The sequence below is a fragment of the Orcinus orca genome, chromosome 8 (genome assembly GCF_937001465.1).
Source record: "Orcinus orca chromosome 8, mOrcOrc1.1, whole genome shotgun sequence".
Taxonomy (NCBI): domain Eukaryota; kingdom Metazoa; phylum Chordata; class Mammalia; order Artiodactyla; family Delphinidae; genus Orcinus; species Orcinus orca.
The window spans coordinates 51,711,766-51,736,672 of NC_064566.1; the positions used below are offsets into that span (position 1 = coordinate 51,711,766).

At 38.8% G+C, this 24,907-nt stretch overlaps 1 protein-coding gene and 1 long non-coding RNA gene across 11 annotated transcripts in view; one reads left to right on the plus strand and one right to left on the minus strand.

Moving 5' to 3' along the window:
• Positions 1-24,907, minus strand: part of C2CD3 (C2 domain containing 3 centriole elongation regulator) — a 131,539-nt gene that overhangs the window by 56,868 nt on the left and 49,764 nt on the right. For all 9 annotated transcript variants that reach the window (XM_033405690.2, XM_033405691.2, XM_004279783.4 and 6 more), the window contains 11 exons: positions 22,638-22,756; positions 20,606-20,728; positions 16,030-16,524; positions 14,187-14,338; positions 11,698-11,944; positions 9,789-9,969; positions 7,667-7,850; positions 6,522-6,694; positions 5,301-5,424; positions 2,717-2,985; positions 2,130-2,219 (listed from right to left, as the gene is read on the minus strand). In XM_033405690.2, coding sequence (XP_033261581.2) covers positions 2,130-2,219; positions 2,717-2,985; positions 5,301-5,424; positions 6,522-6,694; positions 7,667-7,850; positions 9,789-9,969; positions 11,698-11,944; positions 14,187-14,338; positions 16,030-16,524; positions 20,606-20,728; positions 22,638-22,756 — 2,157 coding nt within the window. The remainder of the gene's footprint in view (positions 1-2,129; positions 2,220-2,716; positions 2,986-5,300; positions 5,425-6,521; positions 6,695-7,666; positions 7,851-9,788; positions 9,970-11,697; positions 11,945-14,186; positions 14,339-16,029; positions 16,525-20,605; positions 20,729-22,637; positions 22,757-24,907) is intronic.
• Positions 11,840-24,907, plus strand: part of LOC125965140 (uncharacterized) — a 44,689-nt gene continuing 31,621 nt past the window's right edge. For both annotated transcript variants that reach the window (XR_007478696.1, XR_007478697.1), the window contains exons 1-2: positions 11,840-11,969; positions 23,670-23,846. This is a non-coding gene — a long non-coding RNA (uncharacterized LOC125965140). The remainder of the gene's footprint in view (positions 11,970-23,669; positions 23,847-24,907) is intronic.

The window sequence follows — 24,907 nt, forward strand, 5'->3', positions numbered from 1 at the left end:
AAAATTATAGATGGGGGCTTCCCTGGTGGCGCAGTGGTTGAGAGTCCGCCTGCCGATGCAAGGGACGCGGGTTCGTGCCCCGGTCCGGGAAGATCCCACATGCCGTGGAGTGGCTGGGCCCGTGAGCCATGGCCGCTGAGCCTGCGTGTCCGGAGCCTGTGCTCCGCAACGGGAGAGGCCACAACAGTGAGAGGCCCGCATACCACACACACACAAAAAATTATAGATGGGAAAATTCAGACTTATTGAGATTAATTCGCCAAAGGCCACTTAAGGTGTTATGATTTTTGGAAAAGGCATTTAATTTTTTTGGGCCTTCCAAGTTTTCGTTTATAAAATGAAGACACTGAAATGAGGAGGTTGATCTCTATGACTCCATTTGACTTGGTCGGTCTAAGAACCTATGGCTTTGGCTTTAGTAATTTCTCATCACTTGGGTATTAATTTCCTCACAACCTAGTGCTTCTTAACATTATTTGGTCACAGACCCCTTTGGCTCTAATGAAAGTTATCCCCAGAAAAATGTACAAATACATAAAAAATTTCACACCACTTCAGCATGTAAGTGGATTAGATTATTCCTCTTGCTCTGTGATTCTGTAATTGAGATTACTGGCAGGAAGAAACAAAACACAATGTTCACTTTAGAATAACTCTGAATATAAAGACCAATGGTACATTCCGAACTGTCTAAAAGGTTTATTTCCAAGGGGTTAAATTTAATTTGTGAAGGTGGGATTTCTCAGATGGTGCCTATTCTCTGACAAACTCTGTAGTAAGTTTCAGAAGGAAGGAAACTGAGGTGTCCTATGTGCCCTGTCCTGTGCAAAGATCTTTCACGTGTATAATTTCATTGAATGCTTCGATAATCTTGCAAAGATCTTATTATTTCCATTTTTAGAGATGAGGAAACTATGGATCTGAGAGATGAAGTGACTTGTTCTAGATCACAAACAGTTAGTGACAGAAGTGAGACTTGAACCCTATATCAAGTTGTAGAGACTTCTCTCTGGCAGGCACATAGTACCTGTTTATTGAGTAGTGCTCAAACTTCAATTCACAATTAAATTTGGGAGATGTGTGATAAAATTTTGGAAACTAGATTATACAATCCTAGGGAGGAAGATGGGCAAGAGAAGGAAAACTAACATTTACTGAGTGCCTACTATTTGTCAGGTACTTTATATATCCTATTTCATTGATTTCTACCTTGTAGACTTGTCAGCATTAACAGTCTCCATCCATAAGGTAAGTGGGGCTCAGAGAGGTCAAGGTCACTCTGTCAAGGTGACTAGTAAAATGTAGGACGGGACCAATATTTCCAGACTACTGCCTGGTGGTTGTGCCTTCTTTTGGGTCTTTACCTCATACCCTTATTCCTTCTTCAGTGAGAGAGGAGGGTATAGTGAAAAAGAATGGGCAAATCTGGATTTGATTTCTAGTACTCTACTACCTGGCTGTGTGGTTGACAAATCACTTAACCTCTGTAAGCCTAAGTTTTCTCATCTGTCAAATGAAGATAATCCTGGGGCTTCCCTGGTGGTGCAGTGGTTGAGAGTCCGCCTGCCGATGCAGGGGACACGGGTTTGATCCCTGGTCCGGGAAGATCCCACATGCCGCGGAGCGGCTGGGCCCGTAAGCCATGGCCGCTGAGCCTGCGTGTCCGGAGCCTGTGCTCCACAACGGGAGAGGCCACAGCAGTGAGAGGCCCGCGTACCGCAAAAAAAAAAAAGAAAAAGATAATCCTGTATCCCCATCAGTAAGAGTTACCATGAAGCTCAAAAAAGATCTGAGAAAATATTTTACAAAGTGCTATATAATGCAATGGGTATTGCCATATTTATTATAAATAGTATCATCATCATTATCTTTCCTGGAGTAAGATGACAGTACAATGTTTTGAGCTTCTTTGCTTTATTAGAAGGCCTTTGAAATGATTAGGAAAGGACTTAAAATGTTTTTGGGAAAACCTTTGAGGTATTTGGGAGAATTCAGAAGCATGTGTTAAGGGGTTTTTTATTTTTATTTTTATTTTTGCATATCTTGCAAGAGAGCCAGACAAGAAGATCTCTTGCAGGGAAGTGAATGGGAAAGGGTAGAATTAGAAAGTGATAATCCAGGATCCCTACCAGATCTCTTGATCAGCAGATCTTTTGTTGGAATCTTTACTACTCCAAGCAGATAATCTTTGAATGAGCGGATACTGGTTATATCACTGGCTGTTAAATCAAACAAAGAAAGAGAAATTATTTGATGGTCTACTGACCAAAGGGCTTGTATTACAAAAGAGCCATATAATCCTCCACTTACACTCAGTGAATTTCAGTGTTGGAAGACGCATTAGAGATCATCTTGCTCCAGTCAAAACTTGAATGCCCTCTAAATCATTTTAATTAAATCATTAAGTATGTGTATGCACACACTTAAATTTTGAAAAATTCAGACAGACAGAAAAGTTAAAAGAATACTACAATGAACTCCTATATACCCTTCACCTAGATTCACCCACTAACATCTTGACACATTTGCTTTATCTCTCTCTACATTCTCTCAAACACTCAATACGTATTCTACATATTTCTGCTATACCCTTCAGAAGTAAGTTGCAAATATGACTCCTCACCCCTAAACACTTCAGCATGTATCTCCTAGGAAGTGCTATACCATTCAAAACAGAGCCCTTTTTAATTTTAATTGTGAGTCATTTGGTGCTCACCTGACTTGGTATCTTCATGATAAATAGCAAAAGTAACTTCTGCAAACTCCAACAACTCTGCCAGGAAACAGGCTTCTCCACTGCAGTGCTGAGTTACCAAGTTACATGAGAATTCACTGTGATGGGAGAACTCAGGGCAGAAGGAACAGGCCACAGGGTGGGTTTGGCGCTGTTCTCCCTTGGGCAGGAAGGACAGATGAGTGGTAACAAAGGCATTGACCCCGACTGTGGCACTAAACTGCAGAGCAGGTTCCTGCTCAGCCAAAGCCCTGTAGGGGAGAAGGGTGGGAATGAGAAGGAGGTAATATCAGAAATCAGCTTGACTGCCTAGAAAACATCACCATTTCCACAAGGCCACCAAGAACACTAACCAACCATGTGTTTCCTGTTTAGGCTTCTAGCAATGTCACTATGTGTTTTCTTAGTAATCTTGATATTACAGTGTACGTGTGTATGAGGGAGACAATATTCATCTGCCTACTAGAGTGATACTACAAGGACACTCCATTGTACTGGTCTGGCTTCTTGCCCTTTTTTCTTAAAAGTGCAACACAGACCCAATGCGGGACTTACAAAAAACTGCCTGCCATCTAATCTGACTTTCCCTGTGAGTTCCCAGAGAGAAAAGCAACTAAGTTTCTTATCCATTACTCAGTCTCTCTGAGGTCTACTGAGTATCGAAATTCCAAGTCCTTCTCTGTCAATTAAACAGTAGTTAATTTAACACCATGTTTAGGAATTCTGACCTGGGCTGGGTCTTACCCAGAACAGGTACTCCATTATACACAAGTTTCATGCCTCCATGGCCTTTGCACATGTTCTTCTCTTTGACCAGAATAGTCTTCAGCTTTCTTGGGCATTATGATTAACTCCTACTCTTCTTTCAAGACTCAGATTAAGATATTTTGAAGGGTCTTAAATGCCACGTTGAGCAAGCAGGTTGGACCTTATCCTGTTGTTGACCACCACCCTAAAGTGGAGTGAGTACAATCTAGGGGGTTCATAGGGTAAACTATTTGAGCACAGGAAAAAATTATTAAAACCTCTAGAGTTGTTATCTCATATATTAAAGTTTTACTACTCTCTGGTATATTTTATAGTGTATATATTAGTGTAGTAGTACATGAAGATGACTTATACATGAATAAGTATACACATATTTAGAGAGTATGCCAAATTTTTATTTTTTTATTAATAGGAATGTAAAATTAAAATTAGGAGACCACTGCTAGTGACAATGAGAAACCATCAAGAGTTTGAATATATGGGAAAATATGATTAAAAAACTGCCCTGGCATCTCATTAACACTAAGATGTTCTCAAGCAATTATCGGAAAAGTCTATTTGGAGAATTTAGTGAGGAAAAATATTAATTAGACTGAACATTTTACCAGCTACTTCAGCGTCAGATCTCACACGGAAGTAATCCCATTAGTTATTTAGCGACTATGAAGTTAAAGGTAAATAATCTGAAGTTAAGGAGCACTTGCCTCTTTCTTGAATTCATGTCCAAAGTGAGCTAGTCTGCCTCAGGATCGTGATCTAGTTCTCCTTACTGGGCACCTGATACATGCTGGAACTATGCTATGTGGTGGCAGGGACAGAGAGGAGTTCAGGCAGTACCTGTGTCTGTAGGAACTCACAGCCTAGGTGAGGAAAACTCATGTATGCAAATAATTGAAACAGAGTGATATGTGCTGCAACCAAGGTGCTAAGAGACAAAGGACAAAGCACCAATTCTATCTATATGTAGGAGAGACAGAGGAAGGCTGCAAAGTCTTGAAGAAAACAGAAGCTTGTTTAGAGGACAAAAGGAGGAAGAACGTCCAAATTAGAGAGAAGAATGAGTGAAGACCTGAAGGAGGGAAGAGAGGGCCATGCTGTTTATACATAGAAACAGTGTTTCGGGCAGAGAAAATAGCAAGACAAAGGCCTTGAGGGGAAAAAGAGCATGGTGTGTTCAGAAGTAACAAGAAAGCCAGTGCCTGGGGTGGAGTGAGTAGAGCAGCAACTACCAGGAAGAGAGGAGGTCATAAAGATAACGGGGTCAGGTCATGTGGGGCCTTACAGCCATTTTAAAGACTCTGGCTTTTACTCTGAATGAGATGGAAAGGCATTGGTGGGTTTTAAGTAGATGTGTGTCAAGACCTGATTTAAGTTTTCATAAGATCACTGGCTTCTGTATTGAGAACAGACTAAAGGGGAATAAGCTAGAAAAATAGGAGTTGGTACTCAGAGACTGAACATGAGAGACTATTGAGGAGGTGTAGTGGTGACTGGTCCTGGCATGGTTGGTGGGCATAGGGTCTGACCTTGGGAATAAGAGGGTAAGTAGGGTAGAGGATAAAATCGCTGGACACGGTCAAGGAACTAAATTGCTAATAACAGTTAAAACAGCAAAATTTGCAAGTGATTTATTCACTTATATTCCTACATGCTTTCTTAAGAGAAAAAGAGTAGAGTTGTGTTTAATAAACTGGAAATTGTATGCAAGAAAGTTTTACGTTATTTGGGCATCACATATCATGTGGACTGCAGTGGAGAAAGGTTTGCTTTCAGAATTGCTTTTCTAAGGTGAACTTACTTGGCTGCTGCTTGCAAACCACAGGCTCTGATAATCTGGACTGAGATGCAGACAGCTCGGGCTGCAAGAACTCCCTCTGCTGTCCTTGGAGTACACCTGTACCTTAGGCCCACATCCAGTAAACCTAAAGAATGAGGGCAAAAGGAAAAATGAAAAGAAGGTTGGTTGGAATAATCTCTGTTCTACCAAACCCCAAGTCTAGTCAGGAAGGAAGGAAGAGGATAAACACTATAATCCTAATGAACAATATGGGGCCTTAGCAGTGAAACAATCTGTCTGTGGTCAGAATCACATTATATTATTGTACTTTAGGATTAATAAAGCAGAACAGATGTCACTATTTTCACTTTATATCCAAGAAACTATGGCTCAGAGATTCAACTGCTTGCCAAAATCACATTAACTATCAGAGGCAGAACTTAATCCCAGTTATTTTTATAGAATTGAGATGGAATCTAACCTTTCTTCTTTTTTAAACCTTTAAAACGTTTTTGCACTCATATATTTCTGTCACCCTCCTACTGCCACCACCTTAAACACCTTTACATGCCATCCTTTTATAAAAATTCTATCACATTTCAGGGAAAGCTTTAAGGAACAACAGAACAAGCTGATCAGTGAGGGTCAGGAGGAACAACTCAATCTTAATCATAGCAAGATATAACCTTTTGTATGGGCAGATACTCTCTGGTAAGAATGAACAGTAACTTGATTTAGAAGGCTAATTCTAGTTATTCATGATGTATCTGGAGGGTGGGTCATCCAGCTGGAACCATTAGGATATAATTGAAAACTCTAAATTCTAACTAATCCCTTCTAACTTTAAATCCTGACTTCTTCCTCCCTCACAGTGAATTCCCAGTTCATGCTGACTATATTCTTCCAATCCTACATCATGTTGCCTTGGAATAATAATTCTCTGAGTACACCTATATAAGACTTAGGTTTTATGCCATGAGGGCTTATCAAATGCTTGCTGAAGTTAAAGGTGAGATGAGACAAGCAACATTTATATACAGAGTCTACATAACTATGAATTTTCTAAAATTATATACAAAATTTGCAGTGTATATTCTATACTCTTTTTCTAAGAGAAGGTGTCTCATAGTTTTTATCAGATTCTTAAAAGGGTAAGTACTACAAAATGTGAAGAATCACTAATTTACGAGAGAAAAGGGATATTTATATATGCTAGGGAAAGATAAACTAGTCTTCAATTACCTGATGATTGGTTCCTTAGTTCATTCCTATTCTCAAGCCTGGGGGTTAAAGGGAGATTAAAGGTCTGTATTCCCACATCCTCACGGTGCTGCATGGTTACAATGGCACAGATCCTCGATAATGGCAAGGTTCCTTTGGCGACCATCTGGTCTCTCACATTAGGATAATAGTACCTGTAAGCCACAAAAGCACAAGCTGTCAGTTGAAAGAATAAGGTGGATGAATGATTCACTCTGCCCCAGGGATCAGCTTTCAGTATCTAGTTATCTTTGGTGCCTGATTGTTCTGTATTTCTGGTATACAGCTGTGGTTGTGTCTGGCTGGATTTACTGCCCATTACTTGGAGGAAGAACCCCATAAATTATACCCTGTCTTCAAGACAAAGCCCAGCTTCTCACAGGTTTTCTGTTTGAGGAATCTGCATCTGGCTTGGCCCTTTGGGAGTTGCCACTCCTGAAAGCATCCATCCTGCAGCACAAGTGGTTCTAAGCAGTGCAGTTCCAATCTCTTCTATGGCTTCAGGCCCATGCCCCTCAAATTTGAAGGGGTGATGAGGATCTGTTAGTACCTACTCTAGTTCCTCCTCACATTAAAATTATTTTAATTGGTTTCTTGGGGGTGAGGATGCAAAGGGGGAGGTTAAACATCTGTATTCATGCCATTATCTTTCCTGGAAATCTGCTGAAGTCTGTGCCATGAGTGGAATTATATTTTACAAAGGCCACTCTTCTGGTGGTGGAAGAACGGATTACAAGAAACGATTCTAGAAGTGGGGAGACCAGTTAAGAGGGTATTACAATAATTTAGGCATGATATAGTGAGGGCCTGAACTATATAAGGCAGAAAGAGAAGCAGAAAAAAGGTGACTGATACATTTAAGTGACAGTAGGAGATAAAACTAAAACTTCTCTTCCAAATGTAAGTAGTGGTTAGAAGTATGAGATACAACTGCTCCCAAGAGCCTAATAACTGAACAGATTTCAGTAAAATCTGGACAAGAGTCATTATCAAACCTAAATAATATTAAACAGGGCAGAAGGGGGCTCTTTGCTTGCTTATAATTCAACCTGGGCTAATTAAGGGAAGGATGCTCTGTGACTGTGCACTTCCTTCCTCGGCACAGGCATGGGTTCTCCACACTGTACCTGCACCAGATTTCAAACTGGACTCCACCTCCAGGTACAAGCCCGTGTGCAGAGAAGGCACTGAGTAGGAGCCTTTGCACTGGAATTTCAGCTGGCAACAGGAGAGAGTGACGGTGCTCACTATTAAAGATGGGGTCTGGAATGCAGAGTGTGGTTGCAGATCTGAAAGGCTTCAGAGTGAATCCTTTGGAAAAGAAAAGCAGTTCAGAATAATCCAACACATCACTTAGTGTTTTACAGGGACTTCCCTGGTGGTCCAGTGGTTAAGAATCCACCTTCCAATGCAGAGGACGTGGGTTCGATCCCTGGTTGGGGAACTAAGATCCCACATGCCGTGGGGCAACTAAGCCCGTGCATTGCCAACTATTGAGCCCATGCACCACAACTAGAGCCCATGTGCCGCAACTACAGAGCCTGCAAGCCCTGGAACCTGCAGACCACAACTAGAGAGAAGCCCACATACCACAACGAAAGATCCCGCAAGCCGCAGCTAAGACCTGACGCAGCCTAAATAAATAAATAAAGAAGTGTTTTATATGTAGTTTTACAGTATGTTAATATTCAGTATTGTTCAATTTTATCCTCACAATACTCCTGTAAAGAAAACAAAGCAGGTATTATTTCTCCTACTACACAGATGAGGATATGATACCTTGATGTTACATAGTCAACCCAAAGGTCTTAGAGCTAGTAGGTCACAGACCTGGAACCGGAATCTGTATCTTCTGACTGTATTACTCCTACCAAGGTCCATTTCCCTAGCAGCTCTGGTCCCCTGAGATGCCATGGTAATACAGAAGAGATTCCTTTGTTGGTAGACAATGTGTAAGAGTTCCAACTTCTTCACTTCCTTACCAACCCTTATTAGTCTTTTTATTTTATTTTATTTTTGTGGTACGCGGGCCTCTCACTGCTGTGGCCTCTCCCGTTGCAGAGCACAGGCTCCGGATGCGCAGGCTCAGTGGCCATGGCTCACGGGCCCAGCCGCTCCGCAGCATCTGGGACCTTCCCGGACCGAGGCACGAACCCACGTCCCCTGCATCGGCAGGCGGACTCTGAACCACTGCACCACCAGGGAAGCCCTAGTCTGTTTAAAAAAAAATTATAGCCATCTCAGTGAGTGTGAAGTGGTATCTTGTGGTGGTTTTGATCTTTATCCCCCAAATGACCAATGATGTTAAGCATCTTTTCATGTACTTATTGACCATTTGTATATCTTTAGAGAAGTGTCCATTCAGATCCTTTGCCCATTTTTAAATTGGGTTGTCTTTTCATTACTGATTTGTAAGAGTTCTTTATATCAATATATCCCGGATACAAGTCCATTATTTGAACCTCAAAACCAATACTGGCAGCACTTTCACGGTTATTCAAGGACATGCTCAGAATAGCAGACAATTTGAGTCACCCAACTTGCTCATTCCCAGCTGAGATCAAACAAGGTGACACTCTGTCTTCTTGTTTTAGCTCTCAGAGATGACCAGAGGATGGGATGGCAAGGGACAGTGCAATGTAGTGCAGGGGCTCTGGCTCTGTGGCCAGTTGGACAGTGTTTGAATGCCAGCCTTGGCACTTGTTAGTGGGGCGGCCTCAGCCATTAACACTCTGAACCTTGTTTTCTCTTCTGTAAAATAAAGAAAATAGAATCTATGAGGATGAATTGTTTTAGGATTTAAGATTATGATCTATGTGAGATATGTATATGTATGTATTTCCCCCAGGAGCAATGGTTTTGTATTCTCTTAATTCAGTGCTCTTGATGACTTTATAGAATATAACTACAGTGGATAATGAGAATCAACTGTATGTTAATAGATGATAAGAGTGAGTAGGTATGTAAATGATACAAAATGAGACAAAGTATAAATAACTGATGGACCTAGGTAAAGGGTATACAGAAGTTCTTTGTACTATTTTTGTAACTTTTCCATAAATTTGAAATCAAATCAAAATTAAATTAAAAAACAATTTAAGAAAAGTAAAAACTCAGGCTATCTCCTGTACTGCCCAGGTAAGGCTGGAAATACTGAGGAACATAAAACTGACTCAGGGAAAAAAATTCCTAAGCATATTCAATAAAAGAGCCACACAAGAATGAGAAAGCCTAATCTCCCAAACCTACCATTTTCAAGGAACGCAGGTCCTTTCAGCACACTGGGTTGCGAGTCTTGAACTGGAAAGTAGTACTGGACATAACAATCTGCTTCTCCCCAGACTGTTGCCTGAAGAGGGGCGAGCCCTTTAATCTTGTCTATAAGGAGTTCAAAGTGGTGCTCCATCAATCCATTTCCTTGGTCCCCTGCCTATTAAATGAAACAGAGATACTGGGGAGCTTTAAAGAGTAATTTGTATAGCGTATTCATGCTTCTCTATGAAGTCTGAGAATAGATGAAGAAATAAGCATAATTGGCTGATACTAGAACAGATACTTAATTTTCATTGTGTATAAATCTCACAACTGTTCACTGTAATCAGATCAGGCAGGACTTACTCTAGGCTGTGAGACTGGGTCAATATTAGGAAATCCATAAATGTAATAGAGTGCATTAATAGAGGAAGGAAAAAAAGTGACTATCTCAATAAAGGCTAAAAAGGCATTTGATAAAATTTAATCAGATGTTCCTGATTCTTCGTACACTAAAAACAGAAGGCTATTTCCTTAATAGGATAAAGAACACATATTTGAAACAAGTTTTCATTTATTATTATTATTATTATTATTATTTTTGGCCGTGCCACATGGCATGTGGATCTTCCCTGACCAGAGATCGAACCCGTGCCCCCTGCACTGGGAGCGTGGAGTCTTACCCACTGGACCGCCAGGGAAGTCCTTAATTATTATTTCTAATGAAGTTAGGAATAACACTGAGACTGTTTATTAATGGGGAGGTAGTGAATACACTGTTACTGAAAGCACTTCTACTACTAATATGATAAATATATAATAGAAAAAGTTTAGAGTTTGTAACAAATAAACAATAACAAACAAAACAAAACAAAAACAAAAACCAATAACCTACTAATAGGTATTTTCTTAATAGTTCTTTCTCTGTTAGAGACATCAAATTTGTCATTCAGATTAAAAAACATAACATACTTAAATGGTGTGGACACTGAGACTTGGCTATACTAATAAAGACATCAAATGTAAGATAGAGGAGGACATGATACAGTGGACTTAGAGTCAGAAGACCTGTGTCTGAACACCAGTTCTCCCATTCTTAGCTGTGTGACCCTGGATGAGTAACATAACCTCTCTGATTCTGTTTCATCACCTAAAAAAGAGAATGACAATGACCTACCTCATGTAGTTGTTAGGGGAATAAACATGATAAAGTATATCAATGTGCTTTCTCAATTGAACAGCACTGTACAGAACAAATAACTTTTAAGTTATTAGTAGAAAAGCAAGGAACTTCACTTTAACTTTCCAAAATGGATTTGGTCAAGAAACAGAATACTTTGCTGGTTTACATTTGGGATCACTCTTCATCTCCATCCCCATTTTTTCCCCCAGATTACCTTTTCTTTTTTTTTCATTAAGACTATTTTTTTAGAGCAGATTTAGGTTCACTTCAATTTTTTTAAAAAGGCAATTTAGTAAATTAGAGGATTAAGATCTGGTTGTCCAATTACATTTTCTTTATAAATTCAAGGAGCTCAGAAGGCCACAGGTATCCATTTAAACAAAGAAAGAAAAATACCAATGATTCTTTTGAGCTACAGCAAGCACTGAAGTGCAAGCATGTTCTTTTGTTAAGCCTTTCACTATTGAAATAAGAATTTGGGGCAATGGTTTCATTAAAACACGCAAGATAAAATGAGATTACGGTGCTTGAAATTTGCTAAGAGAGTAGATCTTAAGTGTCCTCATCAAACACACACAAAAGGTAACCAGATAAAATAATGGATATGTTAATTAGCTTGATTGTGATAATCATTTCACAGCATATGCATGTATCAAAACATCACCTTTTAAGCCTTAAAATAAGATTATGTTTTTTGTAAACAATCAAGTGTTTAGTTACTACCATAGCAACAGATGCTGCAGATGGCTGGTCCAGGAGATGGGCTGGCCCGGGGTTGAAGGGAGGAAGTGTTCCTTCTTCATTCTTTAATCTTTGCAGTGCTATTATCTGATCTGAAGAACCCATAGCTAAAAAGACTCGAAGACTCCCATTTTGGTGGCCTGAGAACACATCAATCACAGGCATGTAGCTGTCGACAGCAACAACTGGATACTGAGCATCAAGCAGCAGGCGAGAAATCTTGGGATCTCTAAAGGGAGAGAAATTGTGCACGAGTAAGTAACAGTCATCAATCATGTCATAGAGTTGCTTCATTTCTTACTTGGCTTGTTTTCTCAGTTTGTTAAAATGGATCTACAGGGACTTCCCTGGTGGCACAGTGGTTAAGAATCCGCCTGCCAATGCAGGGGACACGGGTTCGAGCCCTGGTCCGGGAAGATCCCATATGCCGTGGAGCAACTCAGCCCATGTGCCACAACTACTGAGCCTGTGCTCTAGAGCCTGTGAGCCACAACTACTGAAGCCCGCGCACCTAGAACCCGTGCTCCACAACAAGAGAAGCTTCTGCAATAAGAAGCATGCGCACCGCTACGAAAAGTAGCCCCTGCTCGCCGCAACTAGAGAAAGCCCGCGTGCAGCAACGAAGACCCAACACAGCCAAAAATAAATATAAAAACAAAAAAACACAAAGAAAACAGTATACCAATCCCTCAAAAAAAATTTTTTTAAAAAAAGGATCTACAACTATAAAAGTAATTGTGGTTCAAAAAAATATATGATTCTATCCATAATCCATCAAATAAAAATGACCAGGCAGATAAGTTCCAAACTCAGCAATTCAACAGGCGGGGGGCGGGGGGGGGGGAATGTGTCTAACTTATCTCTGTACCATCATGGCCCCAAGGCTTGCTGAATAGCATTATTTTAGAGGTAGGCAGTGTGCTCAGCTAGAAAAAGTATAGATTTTAGAGTCTGGCAGATAAGATTTGAGTAATATTACAAATAATATCGGCCATTTACTGAGTACTTACTATGTGGTAAGCACTTTACAATGTTTCTATAATCCTTCTAGCACAGCAAAGGTTGCTACTACCCACTATTCACAGATGAGAAAAAAGTCCAAATGCTCTTCATTACACCATGCTGAATCTCAGATCTGCCTCTTACTTGCTCTATGACTCTAAGTAATCAATATAAGTTTTAAAAGTCTGTTTCCACATCTGTAAAATGTAGGTAATAAAACTTCCATCAAAGGGCTGTTGTTAGGAGTAAACTGAGATAACAAATATAAAATACCAACATGATAAGTGCTTAGTAATTGATAGCTATTATCACTTTATGCTCTCTCGGCAATGAATGGGGTCTAAGGAAATGAGAAGGAAAGGGGAATACCAGACCAAACTAATACCACAACAAAAAAAGGGGAAAAAGCCAAAAGCTTACAGCTGACAATGACATCCATGATTCCAGCAGCACTCCTTAGCCTGACCAGGCTTCCCAATGTTACCATCATATAAGTACTTAACTGTTCACTGAAGGCTTACCTGTTTATTTTCTCACTGGATCCTCACAACTGCTCCAAGAGGGAGATAGGAGATCTGTCATCACCCTCATTTTACAGATGATGAAAACAAAGCCAGAGAGGCTGACATCTCCAAGTTAAATAAGTTTCCTCATTTGTATAATGGAGATAATGACAATACTTCCTGGGGTTATAGAAAGGCTCACATGACAGTGAGCCATTTCCATAGACAGTGCCCACAACAGTGCTCTTTGCAAAATGTAAAATACAGCATTTAAAACACAGAACCATGAGAAGGCTGAAAGAGGTCAGTTCTAAAATAATTAAAAATCACTATCTTGAAACAAAAAAATGAACAGTCTGTACTGAGGATAGAAATAATCTTCAGATAAATCAATACCCCATCTAGGTTTTGAGTAGTGGTAAGTGAGGTACAGCAATCAAATCTGAAGGTCTAAGAAACAATGCACAGTACAGAAATCTTGCAAATGGCTGATGTGAACAATACTAACTGACGTTTGTGACAGAGAGATACACCAACAGTATTTGAGGTGATAACTTGGCAGCTGAGTTTCTTGGTGAGGAGAGTGGACTACAGAGCCAGACTCTCTGGGTTCTAACCCTGGTTCCACTACTTACAATATATATGACAAGTTATTTAACTTCCCTGTGCCTCTGTTAACTCATGTGTAAAATAGGGGAAATAAAATTTACCTGCCTCATGAAGGACTGTTGTGGGGATTAAAATGACTTGATGTATGTAAGGTTCTTAGCTTAGGGCCTAAAACATGGAAAGCAGTATCTGTAATACTGGTATAACATAGGAGAAAGAGTAGCAACTGTGGTGAAATTGAGAAAAGTCCTCCAAGGAATTATTGGGTTGTTCATTTTTGCAAACCACGAATATTCCTCTTCAGTTTATACAAAGTTAAAGATGTAAAAAAAGAATACTTCAAAAGGTCCTATTTACTTGAATGACATGTAAAACTGATGGAGGGGGAGTTTCACCAGCCCGAGCAGCTTGTCCTGTCCTGGGCTCCGCACCTTGTTCCAAGTTTCAATTACCATCACATTGTTCTTAAGCCTTTCCAGGCATTTGGAAGACAGAGAGACAGGAATCACCTGGGGAGAGGAACAGCCAGAAAAAAAACAAAACAAAACTCCACATCTGAGACAAAGTATTAATTTATACTTTTATTCAACAAGCATTTACTAAAGCCTATCTGTGTGCCAAGCACAGTGCTAGGAGCTGAAGACGTCAAAATAAAACCCACTGTTATCCTCAGTCTAAAGCCACAGTCTTGTGTTAGAGACAAACACATAAAGGCCAAATACAAAATGGCATGAATTCTCTGAGGACAAAACTCATATAGATAGGGCTTCTGGGACACAGGTAGGAAAAGAGGATATTCAGGAAATGCAAGTAGCTGAGCACAGCTGGACTATCTAGTGTGAAGAGTGGCCTGAGTCGAGACTGGAGAAGTATAAGTAGTCTTAAAGGGTCTTGCAGTCCAAACTTAGATTCTATCCTGAAGGCTACAGGTAATCACCGAAAGGCTTTCAGCAGGAGAGTAAAATATTCAGGTTAGTGTTTTAGAAAGATCATTCCTGTTGGTGCACAGAGGAAGAAATGGACAGGGAGAGACAAGAAACAGGACAGTCTGAAGGCTAGGTGGAATGAGAGTAAGGGTCTGAATGAAAGCAGTGGCAATGGAGTGGAGATAAGAGAATTTATTCCAGAGATAATTAAGTTTGCAACATCTACTGGACTTGGTGAATCTTTATGTAAGAAAGACTCAAGGACAACTTTTAGGTTCTGCTTGGGTTTCTGAGTAAATTATAATATGAATTAGGGCAGACAGGAGGAGGAGGAACAGATTTGGAGGGAATAATAAATTCAGATTTGAATACATCTGTATTTCTTCTTCCATTTACACATCTTTATTGGATACCTGCAATTTGCCAGGTGATGTGTTAGGTGCCAAGAGGAAAGTGTTTTTGAGATATCCAGGTGGTGATGACCAACAGGCAGTTAGACACAGAGATCTGAAACTACACGGAAATGCCTGGCCTGAAAGAAGTGTGGATTTCGAAGTCACCTTCACACAACTGAAGCTATGGGAGTAGATGTGGCGACCATGGGGAAAAGAGGGTTGGTTTGGAAGAATGCCAAGGATAGAGTAATGAATAGGAACACTAATATTTAAAAGTAGGAGAGAGGAAGAAGTACTGGGATCACAACTCTTTTCCAAGTTTTCCTACTGGCCCAATGACTGATTAAAAAAAACAGTTCTTGAGTCAGGAAGAAAATAAGAGGAGAGAGTTACGAAAGTCAAGAAAGGAAACAATTTAAGCGATAGCATCAAATTCTACTGAGAAATCAAGTAAGATGAGTACTGAAATCAGTGGAGGAATAAATGAGAGTGAGGAAAAATAAATAAAATAAAGAAGGAGAGATTAGAGAAACAGAAAAGAAAGAAAGAAGTTCAACTGATCGAAGCCCTAGAGGAAGCAGAAAGGAACAGAACTCAGAATTCAGGCAAAAGAAACAGTGGGAAACCATATCAACTGAGATAGAATAGAAAGAAATAAACACACAAAAAGTTTTAAAATGTTGGCAACGTCTTTTCCTCTTCCCATACAATAGTGGGATTGGATCTGCATACCAGATAATTATAAAAGCACCTCCAGTCTGAAAATTCTCGTCGTTTTTTACAATGGAATTATGATTTGGGAAACATATTTCTGTCCCCTCCCCAACTCCTGCCTTCATCCTTAATGCATATGGAATGTTAAGACATGTACAAAGTTACCTGAGAAAAGTTAAAGACTGGTTTTGTTGTGCCCCATGCGATGACAGATCTGGTGACTTCTTCTGTGCCGAAGAGCTTGCAATTTAAATAAACATTGCATGATGGTTGTTTCTCAGATTCTCCAGTAATGAAATCTTTCCCATCTGGCACCATCAGTAGCACATGCAACAGCAAAGCACTTTCTTTTGTTGACACATTTATCTGATTTATCAAATCGTGAGAGGCTGGCACAGCTGTGAAGGTTGAAGGACTTGGTGCAACAGGGCTTGGTGACTTTGGGATGGGGAGCACCAAATTCTGTGTTTTCTTTACAGTTTCTTCATGAATTTGATTGAGGTTCTGTGGATTTTTGGTACAGGTAACATGTTGACTAGGTTCTGGCAGTGTCTTATCTGGACTTGTAAGAGCACAAAGTGGGCTATGTTGGGTGTTGCTACTTAACTTTGTATTGACATCAGCGAAATCCTTGTTATCTATAACAAGCTCCACAGTTACCTATAGAACATAAAAGGAAGAGAGTTAATAGGAATATTTTCTAGAATCAGAAACAGAATTTTGGAGCTAGGAGCAGCATCAGATTGCTAGGATATAAATTAATTCATCCTCAAATACCACAATAGTAGGAACACTAATAGACTGCACATACATCACCTTACCAGGACTAAGAAAAGCTAGGCAGATGATTTATTAATAATACAAGATGAGCCTAAAACATCATCTTGTGCCATAAATAAGTAAGTGCTCAGAAGAGAATGGAGACATATTTAAAGGACACAGAATCCAGTTGAAGGGGCTCCCTCTGGACAAATCCAGGACAAGCTGAGTTTCAAAATGAGTAATACTACTAGTGGATTATAACCTTTTGAATAACATAAGAATCCATGAGTCCATACCAATATAAATAAGCAAGGGAGAAGGGACAACTCTTCTATGTAGTAGAATGCCAATTAATAAATGCACAGGGAATGATGGAGTTAATGGTGAAGCTAGAAATCATATTCTTTCAAATATCATAGTAATAAGTGATTCAGATAAACCCCAAATGGAGGACATTCTACAAAGTAACTGGCCTTACTTTTCAAAAATATCAAAGTACTAAAAGACAAAGAAGGGCGGCAGAACTGTTCTAGGCTAAAGGAGATTAGAGAGAGATGACATTTAAATGCAATGGGTGTTTGCTTCTTGAGTCTAAGATACAAACCCGTGTAGTATTTCTGACACACTTTCACTTATTAATGACTGTTAATGGCCTATAATCAAACCCTACCATTAGCTATGCAAATAATAAGACCATTATGTAAATTGAGGTTAATTAATTGTTTAAAGGTTCATCCCTTCTTCAGAATTAGCTACCCTGTGATCTTTTTTTGTGGTACATGGGCCTCTCACTGTTGTGACCTCTCCCGTTGCGGAGCACAGGATCCAGACGCACAGGCTCAGTGGCCATGGCTCACGGGCTCAGCCACTCCGCGGCATGTGTGATCTTCCTGGACCGGGGCACAAACCCATGTCCCCTGTATCGGCAGGCGGACTCTCAACCACTGCGCCACCAGGGAAGCCCTACCCTATGATCTTTAGCTCTATCACATATCATATGCATAAAGGTAATAAAATAAATTTAATTCATTAAAATAAATAAATAAACGCAATGCATGATCCTGGACTGGAAAAAAAATGCTACAAAGGGAAGTACTGGCATAGTTGGTGAAATCTGAGTATGGACTACAGACAGAATATACTATTGCTGTTAAATTGATCTTTATAACTGTACAGCATTATGTACAATGTTGCCTTTGTTCTTAGAAAATACACACAAGAAATTAGGGAGAAAGAGGTTTAATGTCTGTAACATATTCTCAAATAGTTCAGAAAGAAATTGTGTGTGTATGTGTATAGAGAGAGAGTGGGGAGGGGGACAAAAAGAGAGAAAGAGACAGAAGAGGCAGATAATTATAAAGCAAATACGACAAATAATTGCTGAGTCCAGGTAAAGGGTATATGAGTTCTTTGTACTATTTTTGCAATTTTTCTTTAAGTTTGAAGTTATTTTTAAAAGTTTAAAATGTTAAAAAGTAAAAAAGGATGTGGGATAAATGATGAAGAATGAAAGTGGTCACTATTACGAGGCTGAATTACTAGAGATAAAGGGGACTTGCAGCTCCTTTTATTTAAAACCCACAGCAAAGTTCTTTTGCTCTATTGAATATAGACAGCAATCTATTTAGAACAGTGCTTCTCTCAACAAAGCCAGGACAGAAACAATTTCTAGTCCATCAACTCTATTTATTACCCCTTTCTTATTATAAACCTTGCAGTCTAGAATGAACTAGGAAAGCAAAAAATAAAACTTTGGTAGTGGAAGAATAATGTGATGTTAATTTTTTGCAATGGTAGTCAAACAAGTTTTTAAAATTAAATGGTATCTATTACTAAGAAGGCCAGGAAGAGGGCAGAGAGGGCTTCCAAGAAGAGGAAGCAGCATGAAAATCAAGAACAAAAGCATGGATGCATAACCCAGCACAATACTTTAGCAATTCTTTACATAGTTTGACATGGCTATTGGCAGGGAAGCTGGAACAGAGAAAGCTGCAGTGGTCAGGTGGGGTCATATGGTATGCCCTGTATTTTATCCTCTGGGTGATGAGGAGTCATGGAAATGTTTTATGTATGGCTGTGATGATTTCAAAAGCTCACCAGTACAACAGGACAAAGCTATAGTGAAGCCACACATTCAAATTCTTCCACCTAACGGGAATGTAAATTGGTGCAGCCACTGTGAAAAACAGTATGGAGGTTTCCCAAAAAACTAAAAATAGAACTACCATATGAATGAGCAATTCCACTCCTGGGTATATATATGAAAGAAACAAAAACACTAATTCAAAAAGATATATGCACCCCAATGATACCAGCATTATTTACAACTGCCAAGATGTGGAAGAAACCTAAGTGTCCATCAACAGATGAATGAAGACGACATTGTACATATACAATGCAATACTATTCAGTCATAAAAAAGAATAAAAGTTTTGCCATTTGCAACAACATGGATGGACTTACAGGTATTATGCTAAGTGAAACAAGTCAGACAGAGAAAGACAAATGCTGTATCACTTATACATGGACTCTAAAAATAAAACAAACTAGTGAATGTAACAAAAAAGAAACAGACTCACAGATATACAGAACTACTTAGTGGTTACCAGTGGGGAGAGGGAAGTGGGAAGGAGCAATACAGAAGTTGCAGATTAAGAGATATAAACTATTATGTATAAAATATGCAACAAAGATACATTGTGCAACACAGGGAATATACCCAATATTTTATAACTATAAATGAAGATAATGTTTAAAAATTGTGAATCACTGTATTGTACACCTGTAACTTATATAATATTGTACATCAACTATACTTCAATTAAAAGAAAATGATTAGGACAAGCTCTAAAAAACAAAAAATTCTTCCACCTAAGAAAATGATGCTTCTGAATAAAGGACAGAACCCTCTCTCCGACGAATTACACATAGCATTCATCCCACCACACACAAACTCAGCCACTTCTCTCCTTGTTCACTGCCACTATTCTAGTACAAACTATCAATCATTTCTTTTCTGGATGAACGCAACATTTTCCCTCCTGCACCCTACAATATTCTCTACCCAGTAATCTTCTAAAATGTAAACCAGATGTCACTTCCATGCTTCAATGTCCTTTCTTGGCTCTTAGGATAAAAGCTAAACCCTTTACTCTGACCTACAAAGCTCTGAGCGACATGGCCCGTGCCTGCCTGTCCAATCTCCCTTTTGGCTCACTATCCTGTGGCAACATTCTGCCCCTTGATGAAGTGAAGCCCATTCTCACTTTAGGGCCTTATGCACGTGCCATTCTTTTCTCTGGAATGATCTTTCCTGTGCTTTTTATTTGGTGGCCTCTTCCTCTCATTCTTCAAATCTCACCTTAAATGTCACCTCCTTAGAGACACCTTCCCATCTCCTACTTCCTCCCAGGTACTTACTGTCACATTGTATCATTTAGTTCCTTCGCAGCAGTTTTTTTTTAAATTATACACGTGAAATAAATTTATTTATTTATTTACTTAATTTTATTTTTGGCTGCACTGGGTCTTCATCGCTGTGTGTGGGCTCTCTCCAGTTGCGGCAAATGGGGGCTACTCCTTGTTGCGGTGCTCAGGCCTCTCATTACGGTGGCTTCTCTTGTTGCGGAGCACGGGCTCTATGTGCGCGGGTCTCAATAGCCGTGGCACACAGGCTCAGAAGTTGTGGTTCACGGGCTCTAGAGCACAGGCTCAGCAGCTGTGGCACACGGGCCTAGTTGCTCCACGGCTTGTGGGATCCTCTGGGACCAGGGCTTGAACCCCTGTCCCCTGCATTGACAGGCGGATTCCCAACCACTGAGCCACCAGGGAAGCCCCCTTCCTAGCACTTTTGTTGTCCTGTTTTAATATAAGCTGCAAGAGCAAAGATGCTGATTTTCTTGTCACTGCTATAATCTCACGGCCAGCCAGTAACACATGCTCCATAAATACTTGACTACCTGAATGTGTATCTACATACCTTGAGGGGGCCAAGTGGAGTCTGACCATTTTCCTGTTGCACTGCAAGCTGGTCACTGAAAGAAAGCAGCTCAGATTGAATGACAGCTCTCAAAGGTAGTGATGCAGACCCAATGACTTCAGGCTGAGAAAAGAAGGAAAGGAAAAGTTTAAGTTAAAGTAAAGAGAAGCCACAGGGGACTTTAATTGAAGTGACAACATATGATGACTTATAAAGGAATCCATGCTTTATGAAGTCAGTAGCTTAATTATTTGACTGAGGGAACTCTAAGTGGGAGCCCATATTCTGTCATTTTGGTCTCCCTTCTGGGTTTTACCAATTCTTCCTGGAAGATTAGAGAGGGTTTCATGAGTCACAAAGAGGTCAGAAGATTATCTTTTTCTATTTTTAAGTTAGTTCTTACAAAAAATGTTCAAATTCACGCTTAAAAATAAAAAGTGCAATTAAGATGATGCAAAGGTTTGCCATTAAAGCTGGGAAAATTATAAAACATGCCCGATGCTAACAAGGTTATGGAGAAACAGGGGCTGTCATATGCCTGAAGTTGGGAATATAAACTGGCAACATACTTCTGGACAGGAAATTTAGCAACAAATATAAAAAGCTTTTAATATTCATACTCTTTGGCCCAGTAATTTCACTTCTGGAAATTTATACCAAAGAAATAGTAAATAATACATAAGAAGCTTATATACAATGTATATTTTAAAAGTTAACAATGAGATTTTTATGTTCAAAATCAGGAATTATTAATTATAGCACATTTCTAGAATGGAATAATATATAGCTATTAAAATGATGTTTACTAAAATTTGAAATAATATGAACAATATTCGTTATGTTTATTAGAAATAGGGTATTAAATTATATATAGTAAACCTTCACATATTTATAAAATTACATGGAAAAGATTTACATTTTTGAAAAAAATGAATAAAAATCCTCAAGACAATGTTAAATTTTTAAAAAGCAGGATAAAAATTGCATATAAAATTATCCTAATACTGTCAAAGATTTACATATATAATGTATTCATTTGAAAAAGATACACATAAATATTAACAATATTTATTGGTGATGAGATTATAGGTGATTTTTGTGTTTTAAAAATATTTTTCTATTAAAAACATGTATAATTCTTTTATAATTAGAAAGAAGCCTTAACTACGTGATTCAATGCAAATATACTGAAATGCTTATAGAGGTTGTCTTGAGGTTGTGAAATTATGTTTTTCCTTCTATTTTTTGTTTTTTCCTTATGTTTTTTCCTTCTATTTTGCTATATTTTCCAAAATGAACTTGTATTATTTAGATCTCCTGAAAATATAAACAAAAAGAAAACAAGATGCATTCCTGATACTATCCATACCAAAGAGGAAGTCAAAGATTATAAAAGCTACTCTTTTAATTGAAGGAAGTAAAAACTGCTCATGACATAGTTTGAGTTCTGTTGTTACCAGTAGCAAGTGGATTTTATAAACTTGGAATTAGCTGATAAAACTGCTACCCACATTATATTATATTATATTACTTTGGATATGGGATGGATAACTTATGTATTCTGTCTGAAAAAAGAAAGCAGAGCCTCAAATTAAGGCTATTATCCTGTATCAATTCAAACAACCCTCCATAGCAGGGAGCACAGTAAAGAGGTTAAGAACTTAGGATTGAAAGACTCGGGATAGAGTCCTGGCTTTGTCTTTTATTAGCCTGGGTGATCTTAGACAAATTACTTCACTAAATCTTGGTTTTTTTCATCTGTAGATTGAAGATAATAAGGTATCTAATTCACAAACTGTTTTAATCATTAAATTTGATAGTGTTGTTCACATAGAGCCTTTAGCATAATATCTAGCCTATAACAAATATCAATTAGAAATTTTAAAATTATAATAATAAACAACAATCATAAGTATTAATATCGTTTGAGCCTGGAGAATTTCCTAGTTTAGGTAGGAATATAATTTTAAGTATGCTCCAAATCCCTAGTGTGAATAAATGGTAAGGCAAAGGTCAAAATCACTTGAAGTACCTTTAACTGTGGGGTTTTCTTTGTGTAAATTTGGAAAGTAAGATTGGAATTCCACCAGTGTTCTATCATTGGGCCACCAAACTGTACCGGAAACACAAATCTCTGCTGGAATTTCACCACTGTAAGGAGAACCAGACACATAAGCACATGTCACACCACCCAACTAGAGCCATCTCATCAATCCATGCCTTGACACCACCCACCTCCCTTTCAAATCTAAGATCTCTTTCAGGAATCCAGTCAGTGTAATTTCACAAAAGTGTTAGGGTTATTAGGACTGAAGGAACAGAGACAGAGAGAAAATCCTGGATACAGCACAGAGAAGATAAGCAGGGCTATGTTGCTCTGCTTTGCTATGAGAAATGAATGTCAAGCATAGGAGCACAGGATGTGTAAAGAGACATACCATACACTTCACTGGGTGTAAGGTATGACCAGTGTTTTAAAAGACAAGTTGATAGGTAATGTAATGAAAGAAGGGGGCTGGCTGGATGTGGGACAATGAGGGATAAATGAAGAGAAGAACCGAATCAAAAACTGTAATAATGAAAATGAGTTTATTTTCTGGCTGAAGACTAGGGGACTTCTCCTGTCACACTTATACAAGGTTCTAAGTACTGATCTTAGTTTGCAGTATTAGGCAGAATGGAGTCTGTCTTTTCATAGATGGAAAGGAAGGGGTTTCTGCTGTAATAGCAAGTGTAAATGGGATAAAGTGATGGTAGTATCTGAGTCTGTGCTCACTGCTATGTGGATTTAACAGGTTTAAAAAAAAAGGAATTTGGGGCTAGAATCATTTGATATGAATAAGTTCTGTTACTTACTAATGAACCATTTCAGCCACAATTTATCACCTGTAAAATAATCTTCCAGTCCATTCACTTCTAGACCCTTAAAATGGATCTGAAGAACCCACGCAAAAAGGCCCAGTTACAGAGAATCCATTATCTCTGATATTCATTCAAACTGCCCATTTGACCTACTGATCTCTATCCTTGCCATCTTACTTCTTGACTCTTTTTATTTCTTTAGGTACTCATGGACAGGATCTAGGTCTTGCTATCTGGATCCATCCACAGGAACTGTTAACAAAAGGTCTGGGCCCAGCAAGCGCACACCCACTAGACCAGTTTACCTGCTTATCCCACCACGGAAAGAGAAGTAAGACAACACCTACACCTCAGTGGTGTGCTGAGAGGATCAACTGAGGTAACAGATAAAAAAGCACTTTAAAACACTATAAAATCTTTTATGTACAAACAGAACTGTATTTCAACCTGGTGTTACTCAGATTTCTCCTTATTACTTAAGTATGTTTTGGTACTATATTATTGTATTTGTCATATAATTCTCTGTTCTTAAGCTCATTTTTTAAAAAATAAGTTAAGGCAATAATGGAAGAAGAAATTCATGTAAATAAATTGCTAACAATATGCCAAAGCAGACTTTTTTAAAGTGCTGGAAGGGATCCTGAAAATAACTTGTCCATTCCATATTATATTGTTAAGAAAGGCCCAGAGATGAAAAGTCATTGTGTCTAGGGTCACACGATTAAGTGTGTGGTATAACCAGAACTAGAACTCTTCCAATTCCTGGCTTGATGCTTATTCCACATGTCCCATACTATCTTTCCCAGAAGGACAAAGGGAGAACTCAATTGCTGTGGCCAATAATAATAATAATAATAATGCATGAGAAACAATATAGATGAAAAGCACAATGATTTGGAATCAAAAATGTTCTAGTTCAAATTCTAGTTCTACCATAAACCAGTTGTGTTATCTTAGACAAGTTACTTAACTGATATATGCCTCAGCTTCCTCTTTCTTCATCTGTGTGTGTGTGTTTATGTGTTTTAAAAGATTACATGATTAATATATATAAAACACTGAGTAGAGTTCTTGACACATAATTTAGTGCCCAATAAATGTGAGCTAGTATTAGTTACATACAACTTTAGAGTTTAATGCTTTTACATTCATTATCCCATTTGACTGTCCATTAAGCCCCTGTGTAATACAGGCAGTTCTTGCTTTGTAGATACTATGTTAACTGAAACTCGTGCATATCAGAACCGTGCTTGTCCTTGCTGTACCTCCATTTTACAGATGGGGAATCTGAGGCTCAGAGAAGTTTTAAGGAACTCATAAATGTCCTGTAGGTAGAAGGAGGTAAATGGGGAAAACCTGAGAAAAGAATCCAACATTTTTCTTTGCATTGGGGTTTGATAAAAACAGTTTAATTGCATTAAAGCTCCTCAAACACACTGA